General features: G+C 30.9%; 2 protein-coding genes across 2 annotated transcripts; both read left to right on the forward strand.

Annotated features, from left to right (window-relative positions):
• The first annotated feature begins 480 nt into the window (after positions 1-480).
• On the forward strand, positions 481-4063 carry LOC124839943 (ferredoxin-like protein). The gene is made up of 2 exons (XM_047315884.2): positions 481-772; positions 3439-4063. Exons 1-2 carry the CDS (start codon positions 676-678, stop codon positions 4020-4022), a joined length of 681 nt encoding a protein of 226 aa, XP_047171840.2. The 5' UTR covers positions 481-675; the 3' UTR covers positions 4023-4063.
• Positions 4064-14722: 10659 nt separating this feature from the next.
• On the forward strand, positions 14723-16298 carry ATL4 (TOXICOS EN LEVADURA 4). The gene has a single exon (XM_047315883.2). The coding sequence runs from the start codon at positions 14886-14888 to the stop codon at positions 15972-15974; it is 1089 nt and encodes a 362-aa protein (XP_047171839.2). The 5' UTR covers positions 14723-14885; the 3' UTR covers positions 15975-16298.
• The last annotated feature ends 1349 nt before the right edge of the window (positions 16299-17647 follow it).

Here is a 17647-nt window from a genome sequence, read left to right on the forward strand (position 1 = left end):
TAAATAAAAAAAAAAAAAAGCTTTTATCAGATAAAGATACCTATTAATTATGATTGGAAGGAGTAAAATTTCAAATCGATAGATATATTGAATGATATTTAAGGTTATATGAAAATGTAAAACTTAAAAGATCTATTAAAGAAGAAATATAATGAAATTTCTAACATTTTTAGACAGCTAGTTTTCTAAGACATTATGTTATATTAAGATAATGTCTTGAAGAAGAAATACCAAGAAATTTGTTACCATAATTTTCAACAAATTCAGCTCACAGGATATATCAAAAGAAACCATTAACAAGGTTATTAATGTTTTGGAAAGATAGTGCTGCTGTGATCTGTAAATAAGATTAAACAAAATTAAAAATCACTAAATCATCTTTGTCTCCAAAATCACAGTTCTCTATGAATCATGGGTCCCATGTTGAAAATGGGTAGCATTTTGAGGAAAAAACATTCAATGACAGAGGAGATAACGGCTACATGGGACCACTCTGTGTCCTTTTGGCAGTGCAAAGTGTAAACCCATCACCAGCCCTTTCTTCCCTATCTCCTCCATTTAGGCCAATTCATCAACTTTTCCCTCAACTCGAGTTACCCTTTTCTCTACTCACTTTGTTTCACACTACTGCCGTAGCAAAATCCATTTTTTTTTTGGTTCACATCGGCATTGCATATGACGAACAACCCCAGTTGTTGGGTGTTGCATTTCTTTTGTTGTTTCTCTTGTTGTCTTCTTTTTCCAGCTCTTGTTCTCTCCCATCACATCCATGGTAAGTAAAGCTGTATTCTTTTTCTCTCTTTTTGTGTGTTTGTTTTGGCATTTGGTGTGTTTATGAGCATTGTGTCTGTTATTTGGTTACAAGGACATTGTGGGCATGACTAGTAAGTAACAAATGTTGCCTTTCATCTATGAATGTTTCTTTTTTCTCTATTTTTTGTCATTCTGCAAGGTTGTTCTGTTATTGTGTGTTGGGGTGTTAGATACTTGTACTGTTGAAATGGTTGGTGTGGTGTAATGAGTATTCCAGAAGCTCTCCTTAATATAAGTTCAAACGTGCTTTTGTCTTTGGCTTTGAAAGTTTCCATCTTGTTCTGGATCTCTGATTCCTGCACATTCTTTTTATAAGGTTTCATTGAAGGTTTCCTATATAATAACTGTCTGAAATTTTCTTAAGGATTTGCACTACAAATTTGAAATTAGTGGGAAAAAAAGGGAATTTAGAGTGAGAGCTGATAGTTCAATTTCTTTAAACAATTTTACTGTTCAGTTTTGTTGAATCATTTTGAAAGATCAGTTTAGTTTTATAGTAGTCCCGTTAATCTGTTTAGTGCACTCCTAATTACTGAATCATTCAACAGTACATTGCTGAACTTATAGATTGGTTAAAGGTGACATTGGTTTCTTTGATATGCTATATTAATTATGATCGGTGATGTTATGACTATAGAAATATGGTAGATGATTTGGCATGGAGTGCAGCTTATTCCTGTACCTTACACCTTTGTTTCACATGTTCTGAGAATTCTTCATTAATTTTAGAAAAAGTTTGTTTCATGGTATTTATAGCTTGTCTTCACAGAAATCACTGTAAAACATTAAAATATTTTGGAGTTCTGTTTGGATATTATCAACTTAATAATCAGAGCTTTTATACATTGGTTGGAAAAATCTGCATCAGTCTGAGCATCACAAATTGAAATTTAGTCAAATATATTGGTTTTTATAAGAGCTTATTTTGTGAAATATATTTAGTGGAAAATGTGAATATGGTTCAGGTTTTGAGGTTAATAAATCTTGTAAGAGGACAAACTTCTGTCAATTTTATGTCTTATGGATAATAGCAAAGATTAAAGGCCAAATGAAACATTCTGCATTACTTTTGTTGATCTATAGGCCTCTTTCAATAATGTTAAAATTAGACTTCTAATGCAGCCAGAATATAATATGAACCTGTTAACTTTTGTTCTAGTATGTTGGTGTTTGTGAACTTTTTTCATAGAAGAGCTAGTTTTCTCAAAAGATCACACTGCAATCAAGTTGAGGATTAAAAAATACTACAAAATATTAAATGTGATCAATATGGAAGTGAAACTTACAGAACATCTTGTAAGGGTTTCAAAGTTTTTATAGTAATTTAAGTATTCTTATAAATAAATTGTATACCAAACATGAATAAGAAGACATTGTAAAAAATTGAAGTACTTGAGTTATAATGTGAATGTATCTACTTGTTTGTAACCTGTAAAGTTATGATCATCATTAGGAAACAATGAAGATCTTTTAACAATTATTTTAAAAGTCAACTCCTAGTTCACATTGTGTACTTGGTCTTGATACTGATGATTGATAACATTCCATTTTTGTTAGGAAGTACTCAATAGGCCATAATCATATATATCTTTTTGCCTGTTAGGCTTATCAGAAGTATTTTGCAGTAGAGAATTCAATTCCACAGAGAAGCATATGTATCAATCTATGGTTTTTAGTAGAACTATGGTGTTTATATCTTTTCGAAGAAGTCAAGGAGTCTAATATAGTTGGTTGAGTAGGGTGAAAACTGTCTGTGTTCAGTTCCTACTGACAAAAAGAAAATCTACCCTGAAAAAGTGAATAGGTCTGTAGGTTGAGCACAGTACAGGTAAGGTTTACTTGAACAAGGACATGAAGGATCTATGCATCATTTTCTCAATGCTTCAGTGCTAACTATAATGATTGGCTCTCAAATCATAATAGTCTAATGAAGAGAATAGAAGACCGTCTACTAGAAAACATCTAGTACTATGAAGTTTAGGTAAATAATCTACCATATACATTGAATGGTGTTTGGATTTAACACTCTTTGCAGTTTTTTGTTATTCCATTTCTTAGTTTTATATGTTGAATTCTGTGAACGAACTCTATGTATAGAACCTTCCACTGCAATATAGTTGTTTTCTTCTTGTTCTTTTCCTTGTGTTTTTTGTTATTGTTGTTCATACCCAACACTAATAAAACCTAGGTTTTGTAACATATTCTTTGTTTGGTGCAAATCTTGTTGGAAATTCAAGTGAATCTAAGTTTTATATTAAGTAGAGATGAAAAAGTTTAACACCTGATAAGAAAATCAAGGTTTTGGATTAGAGTTAGTGTCATTCTCTTGTGTAGGTTTGACTCATGTTGGTTTCATTAGTGTTGTATCTCCCAAGTAAACATATAATCTCTACATCAGTCTAAGTCCTATTGGATAGAGATGAAAAAGTTGAATATCTTATAAGGAAGAATACTCATAAACTCATTGTATTAAGCTTTTGGATCAGAGTGGTGTCATTTTCTTGTCTAGGTTTGACTCGTGTGGCATTGGTATTGTTTATGAAAAATCACTCTAGCCAAGATGAACATGACCTTTCATGCACATGCACATCCATCTAAAAATGAGCTTGATGTTTTCTCTCACAGGAAACCCTGCCAGTGACATAGTTGACATCATAAACAAGAACCGAACAGATCAGAAGCTTCCTCACTTGAATGACAGCCCTGGTTTAGGGTGCATGGCCTTACAATACGTTGAATTATGCAAAGGAAACTGCAGTGATAACAATGCTGTAAACTGCAAGCCTCCTGAAGACGATTTCACTGAAGTGTTTGCTCCCAACTGTGGCGTAGAGCTCCCTACATTTGGCACCATAACTGGTCACATTGTTGGTTGCCAAAGAGAGTATCTTGAGCCATCACAAGCATTCTCCCAAGTTCTCATAAAAGATAAGAACTCTGTGTCTGTTCTGAAGAACAAAACACACACTGAAGTTGGAGTTGGCCTTGTTGGACTCCATAAAGGGCCTTTCTTTTGGTGTGTTTTGTTCAGCAATGGACAGACAAACTCCACGTTTGTGCTTGAAAATCGTGGTGCAGGAATCCAGCAAAAGAAGGGCTGTTATAGTGGAAGCAGTACTCCATGCAGTGGAGGACACACAAGGACTGTTGCACTTTTTAACATCTTTTTCATCTCTCTTGTGTCTTTTTTGCTGTTTACACTTTTGTGATCAGTTTACAGTAATGCTAGATCTTCACTTGACCTCTTGAATTGCTTTTCTTCAGTTTCCTATACTTTGAATGGTATAATATCTAAAAATGTTTTTTAAATTGTATAATCTAAGAATATTTTACATTATGCAATTCATTATTTTTTCTAGAGCTGTCAAAATGGGTCACAATCCGCGAGCCAACCCGGCCCACCACGGGTTTGAGCCTGGTTGGGTTATAAACCCTTTTTTGAAAAAATTTCCAAGTAACTGTTTTCCGTCTTTGAGCACGGATAGATCCTTTTATTATGTCTCTTCGAAAATCCGATTGTTGGGAATAACGTTTTAAAGCCAATTCGTTTTTTTTTTCAGTATTTTCAGTATCTCCAATATCATTATAAGTCTTGTATTTATTAAAAAATTTATGTTTATTGCCTGGTTGGGTTATAAAAAATTGTATTTTTTTTATGCGGGTTAGATTTCAACCCGGTTCGTTTAAACCCGGCTCATGCGGGTTTAACCCGTGGTGGACCGGGTTGACCCACCAACCCATCTACATAATTTTATTTTATTAAAATTTAATTTTAATTTTATAAAAAAATATTTATTATTTTGTTTTTGCTTGAAAAAGTTATTTAAGTTTCTTATTTTCAAAATTAATTAAACACTTATGTTGGGAGTAAAATTTGAGAGTGAAATTTGCTTAGATTTGTATTATAGAAAGTTTGTAATTTTTTTTTATTTAAAAAAATTGTAATTAAGTGAGCTAGTGAGTCAACCCGTTTACTCACTAACCTGTGATGATGGGTCGAACCGGGTTCGAATTTTTCTGGTTGGCTAATAAATGAGTTGGGTTGGCTCACTAAGTGACCAACCCGTGGTGGGTCAGGTCAGGCCGGGTGACCCGTTTTGACAGCTCTAATTTTTCAGATATAAGTTGATATACCTTTACTGAAAGATTTTATTATAAAATAAATGTGAAAAAAATGAGAGATATCTTTCTTCGGTGAAGGAGTTGAATTTTAATGGATCAAATAGCTTACTAAGTAAAAATAATGTCTTACTGAGTTTATAAGATCCTTGTAGACTCTGCATATTACGAGAAAAATATTTGAAAAAAAAATGAAGAGATGTATAATTAAAACAAAGTGAAAAGTTATAAAAAATATTCCTATACGAGGATGAGAAGTTACAAACTGGAACGAAAATAAAAACAAGAATTATCAAAACTAAAAATTTCTTAATTGATTTTGCTGATAATTTATCTAAACATTTCTATGTAAATTTGTAGTATAGTGAATGTAGAAATTCTGATAAAGTTTAAAAAAATTACCAAAGACATTGAAAATTAGATTGCTCTAAAAATAACTTTTATCATTATTAATACAACAAATCTTAATAAAATATTTATCCAAATATTAAAAAAAAAAGTCAAATATTATAACAATATTTTTATAAAAATGAATATAATTTTTCAATGTAGTGTACCCAACCACTTGTGTATAATAAATGAATGATAAGTCAGTACATATCTTAGTCAAAAAATGTGATGAGTATCCAATGCGCATATGCCCTGTTTGGATCAATTAGAAAAATGAAAAGGTCGTTTGAGAAAATAAAGTTTCCCACATTATGACATTTTTGCGTTTAGATGAAAATTTGTGTTTAATATTTACAATGGTAAAACTTTATTGGATTATAATCATAATATCGTACTCTAATTTAATATAACAAATTACAATAGAAAAAGAAAATCAAATATGACGCAATTAGTGCTTTTGTTAATTTCAAGGTGAAAAACATTTATGGATTACAAAGCTATTTTAATAAAAGTATAAAATCAGTTTTGAGAATAAATAATAAGTGTTGCACAAGTTATATTATAGATTTGGAAATTCTACATTTTAATATTATATTTATGTATATCTTTCATTGGAAAACTAAACCACGTTACTTTTAAATGTTGTATTTAGTGTGGTGGGAGAATAATATTAAATAAATATTGTATTATCATAGTATATGTACATATTATTTTTATTCTTGAATTAAATACTATTATAATATATTATAAAAAATATTACATCATATTACATTATAATAAATATAATTACCAGCATAATATGTTATAAATCTTATTAAATTAGAAAATTGTTATATATATAAGAATAATAAATTAAATGTCAACTTAGACATAATTTGTCTATAATAATATTTTCAATTAATTATCCTAATAATATTCTTAAGGAAATACTAACTTTTAATCTCATATATATATATATATAATTTCTAAATTTTGGATGAAAAATTAAAATTTGTTTGTGTCTTAAATTTTAATGTTTTAGTCTTTAAACTTTTTTATCCACTAATATTATATTTTTTATTTATTAAACAACATTACAAGTTAACATTTTTATTAGAATATATAAACACGAGCATAAAACGCAGTTTGATATGTAAAATAATTGACCTAGTTAAATTAAGAAGACTACATCTTTTCGTTTTGGAAATTAAAATATATCAAAGTTTATGAAAAAAATAAAATTTGATTTATATAAAAAAAATTAGAAATTAAAAGCATCCTTAACCTATATATCATGTCTTTGATATTATTTCATGTTATTCCTTAATTATAGTTAAAAGTAAGTCTAAAATATTAAATATTAAGTCTAAAATATTCTCCTCTGACTTGAATAATTTGTAGCAAGCACAATTTATGCATACTGTCGTAAACCGCATAAGCAGTTATTACTTGGCCAGCATTAATTTATTATTACTATTATTATTTTATATGGTCTCATCGATATCAAACTTAGAACACCGTTTGCTTTTAATGAAGGCATTCAATTATAGAATCTACTACTAATACTATTCATAAACGGTCATCTTCATTATTTTTTTTGTCTGCAAGAAAAACAATATTATATACAAAAACACTTTAGGGTTGTTTCAACTTGTTTACAAAACCGAAGTTTTATTAATTATATATGTGGTGAAGAACACAAATTATGATAATTTGGTAGTTTCTAACACTTTTTTTTCAAGGTATATCATAACTATAAAAATATTGGATAAAACTATAATAAAACCATAACAATGTGATCATAAAATAAAAAATCTTACATAATTATAAGAAAATAGTTAGATAAATGAACTTGTTTCGTGAATACTATACTCGATTCTATTTATATATGAAATTCTTGTACTGGGGATATTAGTAATATTTTATTTTTTTAATTAGGTATAAGGATGGGATGAATATATACATATTTACTGATGTATTTTTTAGAAATATTTTATAAAGATCAAGATTGATAATATGCTAAGTTTTTGAAAGTAATAAATATATAAAATTCATTAAGGACAACAAGGCATATAAGGTAAGCGAGACCGATAAGGTTGGTGAGGTCGATAGGACCGACATGGCGGGCAAGGCATACAAGGTTGACGAGGTTGGCAAGATTGGAAAAACAGGCAAGATCGGCGTGGTTGGCAAGGTCGATGAGGTCGGTGAGATTGGCAAGGTTAACGAAATTGGCGATGCTGGTAAAATTGGCGAAGTCAGTGAGGTTAATAAGGTTAGCGAAGTTGGTGGGGTCGGCAAGGTTGGCGAGATCGACGAGGTTTGCGAGGCTAGGGAAGGAGAAGGAAACCTTTACACACTAGAGTAGGAGCAATGGTTGGATGAAGGCTTACAGTGGGGACACCTGTACGCTTCGGGGTTTATCGCGTGAGAGAGAAGAATATGAATCCTTGGGTATTTTAAAACTTAAAAAAGATGATGAAGGTGATAAGTGTGAGAGGCATTATTAAGGTCTAAATCAATCACAAAGAAAGAAAATAAGGAGTTTTGAATCAAGAAAAAAAGGCAAAACACAAGGGTTTTAATACTAGTTCAATTATAACAAATCTACATCCATTTTTTCTAGCAACTTAAGCTAGAAATATCACTAGACATCAATAGAGTCAAATTACAAAAACATCTATATGATCATATACTCTAAACACAATCAAAATCCTAAAAAACTCTTTCAAGAAATACAAGAATAGGTGATACTTCACACAATCACCACAAAGGTGAATTAAAATAAAAAAAATGGAATTACAAAGGAAATATACAAGAAATATAGCATATATATGAAGATATAAAAACCTATAACAAAGAGAAAAAACCTTTAATTTTTAATCTTCTTGAATAAAAATGTTTTCTGCAATGTTAAGACACTCAAATCTCTCTCACTATCGTTCTATTGATTTTAGAATGTCAAAATATTAAAAAAAAATGAAAGAAGACACAAGATTTAAAGAAAAACTAAGTACTATCAATATTAATCAATTATATTAGTGACCTAATCGATTAAAATATTTTTTCTAAAACCCAAAAATTCAAACCAGTCTGTATTAATCGATTATTTAAAAAATTAATCGATTTAATGCTTAATTTGTCCTTTTATCGATTCTAAAGTAATTGATTGCTAACGTCCATTTTTACCTATTTTTGTGTGTTTATTGTCATTAATAAATTAACTTTTTCCTAACTTTAATCTTGTTGTATTCTCAAGTTTAGTGTATTTTGTATTGTTTTATATTTTAGTTGTTTTATGCTTGTTTTACCTCTAATATCCTTATTTATAAGTGTAAAATAAGTGAACATGAAGCTTTTTTGGTGGAGGATAACAAGCTAGAACTCAAAAGTGGCGTTCCACTTAGTCCTGTAGCACTGACATTTAGTGGTGTGAAATGGGGTTGAGTGATGGTTTGACATAGAGCCACTTTCGCATTTTAATTCATATGGCACTGAGTGGTGTTGATATTGCACCGAACGGGGATTTTGCTAACTGATAATGTTAATTCTTACCATTATCTAAACATAATTTTAATAGCAAAATCAACTCTTTTCTAGCTCTTAACTTTGCTTAATCATCTTCTTTTGTCTTGTTTTATAAATAAATGCATTTTAGGTTGCATTGATGTAAATTCATCACTAATCCCATTATTTTGTAGCTAAAACTATGCTTGGAAAAATCTCCAACAATGTAGAGAACTGAATCAACCACAAAAGCAAGCAAATCTGCAGAAAAAACTAGAAAAAGAAGAAAAAAAACTGTTGTATGTTTTCTTTCCTTGTGCCTTATTTTATTCATTGTACTTATAGATGTTTATATTTTCCATTGATTTGGTTTATGTTTAATGTTTGTTATGGGTACGTCTTGGAGAGCATGATTTAGTTTTTGAAAGGTCCTACTAATGAGATTTCAGCAGCCTACCTAACAAAATCAAACAAGATAACACAATTCACCGGGAATGATAATGTGAATTTGGCCTCATTGTTATGTTTCTTAATTCCATACTTAATCAATTAATACAAAAATGAAACATTGTTTCAATTTACATTAACCTAAATTCATTAATGTTTAATTTTAATTGATTAAGCTGTTATTTTTTACCGTTTTCTTTTAAATTTAATCAAGCAAGTGTCTAAACTAATATTAATTGTTTGATTAAAATGAATTAAGAGGTCTTTTCTTTGTATATATGCTAAGCCATACACGAAGAGTAATGTTGATTTACCTAAAATACACTTCTCATAAAAAAAACGAAATTATTAATAAAAAAGTTGTTATAATGGATTGAATTTTGAGTACACTTGTTAATTTATCTAAGATTTTAGAACGTGTGAAAGTAACGATTAAAAAAATGTTAAGATTAAGATTAAATTAAAAATTTTTAAAAATTCAATATTCAAATATTTTTTTATTAATATAAATTCTTTTATTTTTATTATTATTGTTATAAAATTTATTTTACATCAATAGAATACGCACATATTAAATGAATATATAAATCTTTGACTTGTTTATCTTTAATTATTCTAGAAAAAATCACAAATTAAATAATTGAATATTTGACATATTTTATTTGGTATTATGTTAGGCCGAAATAAATATTTTAAATTGAACGAAAATTAGTTAAATTAATTTGAAACAATAATCTTTCTAAATAACTAGTGGAAGAAGAATGTTCAGGTTTTTCTATTCCAGAAATTTTTTATTAAATTATAAAATAATTTTTTATTAAAAATAATTATAAAAAAGTAATTTATATATAAATTTTTATTATTGAATAGTTATTTATCATAAATATTTTTTAAAATTTTAGAAATGTGGTTATTAAAAAAGATAAAATAATAAATTAATAATTTTAATTTATAAAATAATTAAATTTAGATTAATAGTCATTTAAAAGGTAAAAATAAAAGTATAATTATATTAATTTAAATTAGTAAGGTTAAAATAAGTTGAGTTTTGAAGTTTAACATATAACACTTAATGAAATCGTTTAATGAAGTATAGTGTCTAAGAAAAGTGCTTATTAGAACATCTTATTAAACCTAGTAAGATAAACAATGAAGTGTCAATATAAAAATGATAAACAACATTTGACAAAAGCACGTCTAAAAAAAAGAAGTAATGAGTGTAGTGTAATTCATCAATTATGGCACTACTTTAAAAAACACATACTCACGCTAAATGTTTATATTATGAATCATGCTTAAACGCTCTCTTAACGTAAAAAAAAACATTAAATGTCTGAACATATACCTTTGTTTGCTTTACTTTTTCTATCTTTATTTATGCAGATAATGACAACCACAAAGATTTACAAAAAAAGCTTTGCACATGGATTAGAAAGACATTAAGAAATAGGAAGACAATCTTGGAGTGTTTCCTTAAATCTTTATATCCTGTAGTCATACAAGCTCTCACTACTAAAATAATGTTGCTCTTCCCAAGATGCAGAAAAGTACAAATCTTTGTACAAGAAGTCCTCTATTCTCAAGTGGTCAATGCTCTCTGAGTAACGATAATCTTTCAAAAGAAAATTATATAAGAAGGACTAAGTGAAGAGAATAGAAGAACTTTTTCAATCATTGAAATCGTTACGATGTTATTCTCTCTAAAAGCTTACATCGTTTAAGTCGATTCTTAGAACAAGAAAAAGTCTTTCAAGTTATCAAATTTCATTGTATTTAATTCATCCTCTCTTTAAGAGTTATTTGATTCTCTACTTGTAATCAAACACTGATTGTGTTTGTATATTCAGAAATGAATTAAAATATTTACATTATTTAACTCAGTTGAGTTAAACATTCTAGACAGTTGTCTAGGATTGATACCAAGAGTGATTAAATTCAAACAAGTCAGGTTGACTAGAGGAACCAGAAGTGGTTGATAATACTTATATACTATGAGTGGTTTATACTCATTTTGTAGCCTTTGATAAAGATTAGTGGAACCCTTTAAAAGGTCTTAAGAGAGACAAAATGTAACTTAGTTTGAGTGAATTAGTATAAAAACACTTATGTTATTGTTTTCTTGTTCAAAATGGTTTCCTAAACACTTGCTTAAAAACACAAACATTTAATAATTACTGCAGTTTGTCTAACACTCGCAATAGTTATTAAACGTTGTTATTTGAAAAATATTTGAAACACTATTCAAACCCCCCCTATTTATAGACTCGAGAAAAGGATCCTAGAAGCTATGAAAAACGAGGATTATGTTATAAATCACCATCATCTATTCAAGGGGGAAAAGTTTGATTATTGTTAACAAAAGATGATAACATTCTTTTGATCCTATCACATCAATATGTGGGATGTGGTTAAGAATGGTTACTATATACCCCTTGATGAAGAGAAGGAGCCCTTGGCTAGAAGTAGATGGAAAGACGAGCAGAAACACAGAATATCTCATAAACTTTAAAGCTCTTAATTCACTAATTTGTATCATTTTCAAGCTTTACTGTCCTAGAACATTCTTCTTTCAAGAACCATGTCTTGTTTCCTATCATATGGTTGCTACAACTAGAATCAAAATACAATCTTTCACCCTCGTACGTGCACTGATTGCTCCTCATGTGCCAAAAGAAGAATTTTTTCTTCATCATCAATCTTAGCATAATTGGCCTTCTTCTCCCAATCAAGGCATTCATACTAGAAATGTCCGAGCTTATGACAATTGAAACACTTGATGATGACTTTGTTGAAGGGTTGTCTTTCTCTTCCTCTTTCGCAACTTCTAAATTCACCATGGTTTCTGCCTTTGTTAGGTCACTCCTATCTATTATTGGTTTCCTCGTGAGTAGCCTTCAACACTTGTTCTTTTGCCTGTACCTCGAGCATTTGTTGCTCATGCACCAATAAACTCCCGTGCAACTCGTCAATGGTGAGAACACTAATATCATTTGATTCCTCTATAGCATAAACAAGTTGAATTCAGGAGTTAGAGATCTCAATATTTTTCTAACCATCGTGCTTTGTTCCATCACTTATCCATTAGACTTCATTTTTCTTACCACAATCATAGTATGAACCCTAAAATTGTCCCCATTTTCCTCGTTTTTCATAGTGAGTAATTCAAATTCTTTCTACATTGCTTAAAGTTGTGCACATTTCACTCTTGTAGAATCCTAATACTTATGCCGCATTGAATTCCAAATTGGCCATGATGTGCTCTTGACAGAGGATAGTCTCTAATATTTCTCTTGTTAGATTGAAATAGAAATTTTACTCAGCAAATATTCGAGTTTCGATTCTTCCACAACTTTCTTTTGAGCCTCTCCACCAAGTCCTGTCCCAATCACATGTGTAAGAACACCTTCCTCCATTAGACTTCACAATTCTTTGCTTTTATGGAAATTTTGCATAGTTATTCACCAAAAATCATAATGATCATCAAATTTGGAAATATTGTACAAATTCGGGAGTAGACATCTCACAAAATTAGTAGTGAGAATTTTTAGGATTTCTTTTATGATTCACTCACTCTCGATTTTTGAATCAGGCACTTGCGAAGCTCATCATGTACCTTCTTAGAAATATATATATATATATATATATATATATATATATATATATATATATATATATATATAAATAAATAACAGGTAAAGGGCAATGGTAACACAGCTAAATACACTGAAAAAACAGATTAATCCGTTTGAGAACTGCCCCCACAAACTAAGAGGAAGTTATGCAGTAACAACTGCTAATAAAAAGAATAATAAACAAATTGAAACGACAAAACCTTAGTAACAACATGTAATAAAATTGGTACTTTGTAGTATAATGATGAATCAATGCCCCAACTTGCTCCACATCTTGATTGAACCATCACAATGCAAGAAGAAGCATTGCATTAAAATAATGATGTCTGTGTCTCTGCAAAAATTAAAATCTTGGAAGCATGTTAGTGGGAACAAAACCTGTTGTTTCAAAGAGAATTAATCTATTATAGTTTATACACAGCATGCGAGATTTCCGCATATTAATCAAATAATCATGCACGCGCTCATGATGTAGAGCACAAGACAACCTCAATAGTATATTCCATCCAACACTTATCTAATTAAACTTTCTATAGTAATCATATCAAGCAAAAAAACCCTAATTCGCTTGGTTTCAACATTTCACATTTAAAATTGTTGCTATATATAGTTAACATGATCCCATTCATAGTTTATATTTTATATTTCATTAAAAAATATTTAAATTAAAACAAATACTTTAGTTAAGGATAAAAAAAACAAGAATGATTTAATATTTATATTCTACAAGTCTCACAACACATTTATTATTATTAATGAGTTAAATTCTCTATCGAGTTTTGAGTCTTATCCCTCTAGTATATTAAAATTGATGTTGATATATATATATATATATATATATATATATATATATATATATATATATATATATATATATATATATATATATATATATATATATTCAAGCTTATAAATAATACTGAAGATTAAAAAAATTCAACGTTTCAACAAGTTTATAAAGTTGTAGATTTATTAAGAAGGAAAAGTAGTAAGAAGTAGACTTTCAATTCTTAAAATTGTCTTGAAGATAAAGTTTATATATATTTTTATATATAAGTTCATCTACATAACTTTTTTCATGTTTAAATATAAAAACTAGAGAAACTTAATAAATCATAAATTTTATTAAAATAAGATTTAAATAATTGTTACTATTTATAAATCTCAGAATGAATTTGTAAAATAAAATTTTGAATTATATATTATAAATTAATCTAATTTATAATTGACGTGAAAACTACAAGATTGAAGAAGAAAAGTTGTAGATATATTATATTCTGAAATTAAAATATGAAGGTAGTGAGAAGTTATGGTTGCATTATATAAGCATAATGGAATGTATCTGTTGCCTTGTTTCTTGGGTTTGCACGTTTCTTAACACCTGGCTCATTCTCTTTAATCATACAAAACTTTATATAAGTAGGGTTCAACATTAATTTATGTGGCTTCAAAGAGTATTCTTCATGCAACAAGTTTTTTGTAAATTACTTATCTTTTATAGGAAACACATATAATGATTGGGATTATCTTAACTTAACCTTTTTTCCATTCCTCTTTGACTTTCCATTCCACAAAGAAAATTCCTCCCTTCTTCATTAATTAAGGCTACTAAAAAAACCTTACAAAGGTTAATTTTTTCTAAAGGAAATTAAGTTTGTGTTTATTGTAACACTCTTAATAATAATGGGCATTAAAATTAATTTCAACTTACACCAAAGACAGCATTTAATTCATTAATTAAGGTTGTCTAATTTCTCTAAAAGTTCTTTTTAGAAAAGGAATATATATATAAACTCTTCCCAAAGCATTTACTCCTCTCATCCAATTTCATTCACATTCACTCTTCAACATTCAATTCCTCACGTGTATCTCACGTGACCATTCATCAAACACTCTCACCAATACACATCAGCGACCATTAACACTTCCATTTTTTCATGCACAGCGCAAACAAACACTCTCTTTCAATCGCTCTTAACACTCAACCAAACACACCAAATGGCTTCGCCGCCACCGTTAACGCTAAACGTCGTCGGATCAGACACAGACAACGCGTTCCCGACCGTCGCTTCGAGTTCCCTAACGCCGCCGTCCCCGCACCGTTCGTCTCCTTTACAGAGCCTCAGTCCCAGCATTCTCATCATCGTCACGGTCCTCGCCGTCACCGTTATTGTTTCTCTCGCGCTCTGCTTCCTCCTCCGCCACCTCAATCGCCGCTGCCTCCGCCGCTTCTCCTCCTCCTCCGCCGCGCCCTCCGCATCCGCCTCCGCCGCGCCGATATTCTCCTCCAGCCGCCGCATCTCGCCGGAGATTGTGCTCTCCTCGTCCTCCGCCGCTGTCGCCGCCTCAGTCATCGACACGCTGCCGCTATTCACGTTCTCCTCCGTCACGCGCCGCTCTTCCTCCGCCGCCGCCGACTGCGCGGTCTGCCTCTCCAAGTTCCACCACCACGACCTCCTCCGCCTCCTCCCTCTCTGCTGCCACGCCTTCCACGCCGAGTGCATCGACACCTGGCTCCAGTCCAACCTTTCGTGTCCGCTCTGCCGCTCTCCCATAGCCGCCGCGGAATCCGACATGGCCAAAATCCTCCGCCCGCCGTCCTCCACCGCCGGCAGCAGCGACAGCTTCCGCCTCGAGTTAGGCAATATCAGCCGCCGTGGCGCCGAAGGCGCCGCGGCCACCGCCGCTCGCGGAGATTCACGGTCCCGGTCCTATTCCATTGGTTCGTTTGATTATTTGGTAGATGATGAGTCTGAGGTTGCTTTCAGCCACGCCCGCCGGAGGAGCGAGGACGATGCGAAGGAGTTTGTGGCCAACGAGACTCAGACCCCGTCCACTCACAACGAGGCGAGTCTGGCCAGCGAGGTCGCCGGCGTCAGGAGCTGGCTTAAGGACTACATGGATAGGTTTTCTGCTTCTATCTCGTCAAGAACAGCGTCTTTTCGAAGCTCCGGAAGGTTCTTCAGCGGTGGCGGGAGTAGTCGGCGAAGCGACGTCGTTCCAGTGGTGGCGGCGGAATACGACTTGGAAGGAAACCGAATTGGTGAAGAGATAAGCGAAATGTTCCGATGGCTTTCAGGGGTATGATTTGGTAAATAAGATGAACAGTTAGGAGATACTATATTTTTAATTTTGATTAATTTTTTCTTAAAATCATTCCAAATATTCCTTCCTCATTTCCCTTCCATTTCAATATTCCCCTTCTTTGATTTGTTTTGGGCATTGCAATAAAGTTAATGTAACTATATATATACATGAATCCCTGTAGATAGCATGATTTGAACATAAAATTTTCATCATCGAGTCCTTTTAGAAACATATATTCACCATCATGATCATATCAACCATGAGAAATGAAAAGTTGCAAATGATTTTCACCATGCATCAATGTAGCTAATTTGTATATTTTGGATGGAGCTATGTATTATGTATGATGTGATCATATCATGTTTGCATGCATATGATATTTTATATATAAGGTGCAACAATTACTCATCAAAGTGGTTGATTTGTGTAGTTTCCATTCAGAACACGGTTTTCTTCTCTGTAGAGATTAATACTACAGTTAAGTGTAATAAACTGTTAGGGGTTTTCTTCTTTAAATAACAGTTTAATGTCTTATTCTAATTGTTTTAAAAACATTTAGAACCATGAAGAAGTTTAATTCAATTAAAAGCCAGTTAATAGTTTAGGAGGCATTTTGGCAACTTCATTTTCAGTAGCAGGTGAAAAAGAAAAATGTAACGTAGAATTATAGATAAATTATTTTTCTTATACAAAAGTATATGAATGTATTGGGCTTCTTTCAATTTTACTATATACTTTTTATTAGAATGCATAAAAATTAATTCACCTATATTATTTTAATGTATTCTTGTATAGATTTTACTAGATTTTTCTTTTTTTTTAACGTTATAACTAATGTTCTAGAGAAACTAGTTAGCTAGATCATCCTCCTGATTTTTTTTAGCAATCAGTTGATTCAGATGATACTGAATTTGATCTCTTTATATAATAGAAAAAAAATAACATTATATAAAGAAAAAAGTCCAACTAAAAATAGCTATTCATATTTTGATCATGAGTAAATAGGTGGATGTTGTTAATAAAAAAAAAACATATATCTGTGGAGTGATAGGAAGAGTGTCTGCAGTGTGAAAAAGGGAATGAAAAGTCTGATATAGAAGGTTAATTTGTTCAGATGAAGTGCTTGTTTGGATTTTGTAGGAATGTGCCTTATTGATGTCATATTTGTGAGAATTTGGTTGGAAGAATGATTCACTGGTCTTTATTACTATTACCTAATTATAGTGATGATGTGAGTAAAAATGTTAGGGTTTGAGAGAGAGAAAGCCAAATAAATAAGAGGAAAAGGTAGAATATGGAGTGAGAATGAGTGATAGGTCATTTATTGTAGATTACCAACCCTTTTAATGGAAAAAGGTCCTACTTCTGCCTCAGTTTTAAAGCCTTTAGCTACGTATATTAATGTTGATAAATAAAAGGAAACAACTTATTAATGATTACATATATGCACCATCTTCATCATCATCCACACCTTTCTCTCATGCCATCTACATCATTCTTCACTTGTTTCTTTTTTTTTCTCATAAAAATAGTATATATTGTGTTCAAAATCGTGAATTTAAGTTTTATATTAGATAAAAATAAAAAATTAAAATACCGTATAATTATAAAAATCTATTAATTTATTGTTTTAAGATATCGGATTGAGAATAATATCACAATGTAATTGAACT

This window comes from Vigna umbellata, chromosome 7 (genome assembly GCF_029865625.1).
Source record: "Vigna umbellata cultivar VRB3 chromosome 7, Vumbellata_1.0, whole genome shotgun sequence".
NCBI lineage: Eukaryota > Viridiplantae > Streptophyta > Magnoliopsida > Fabales > Fabaceae > Vigna > Vigna umbellata.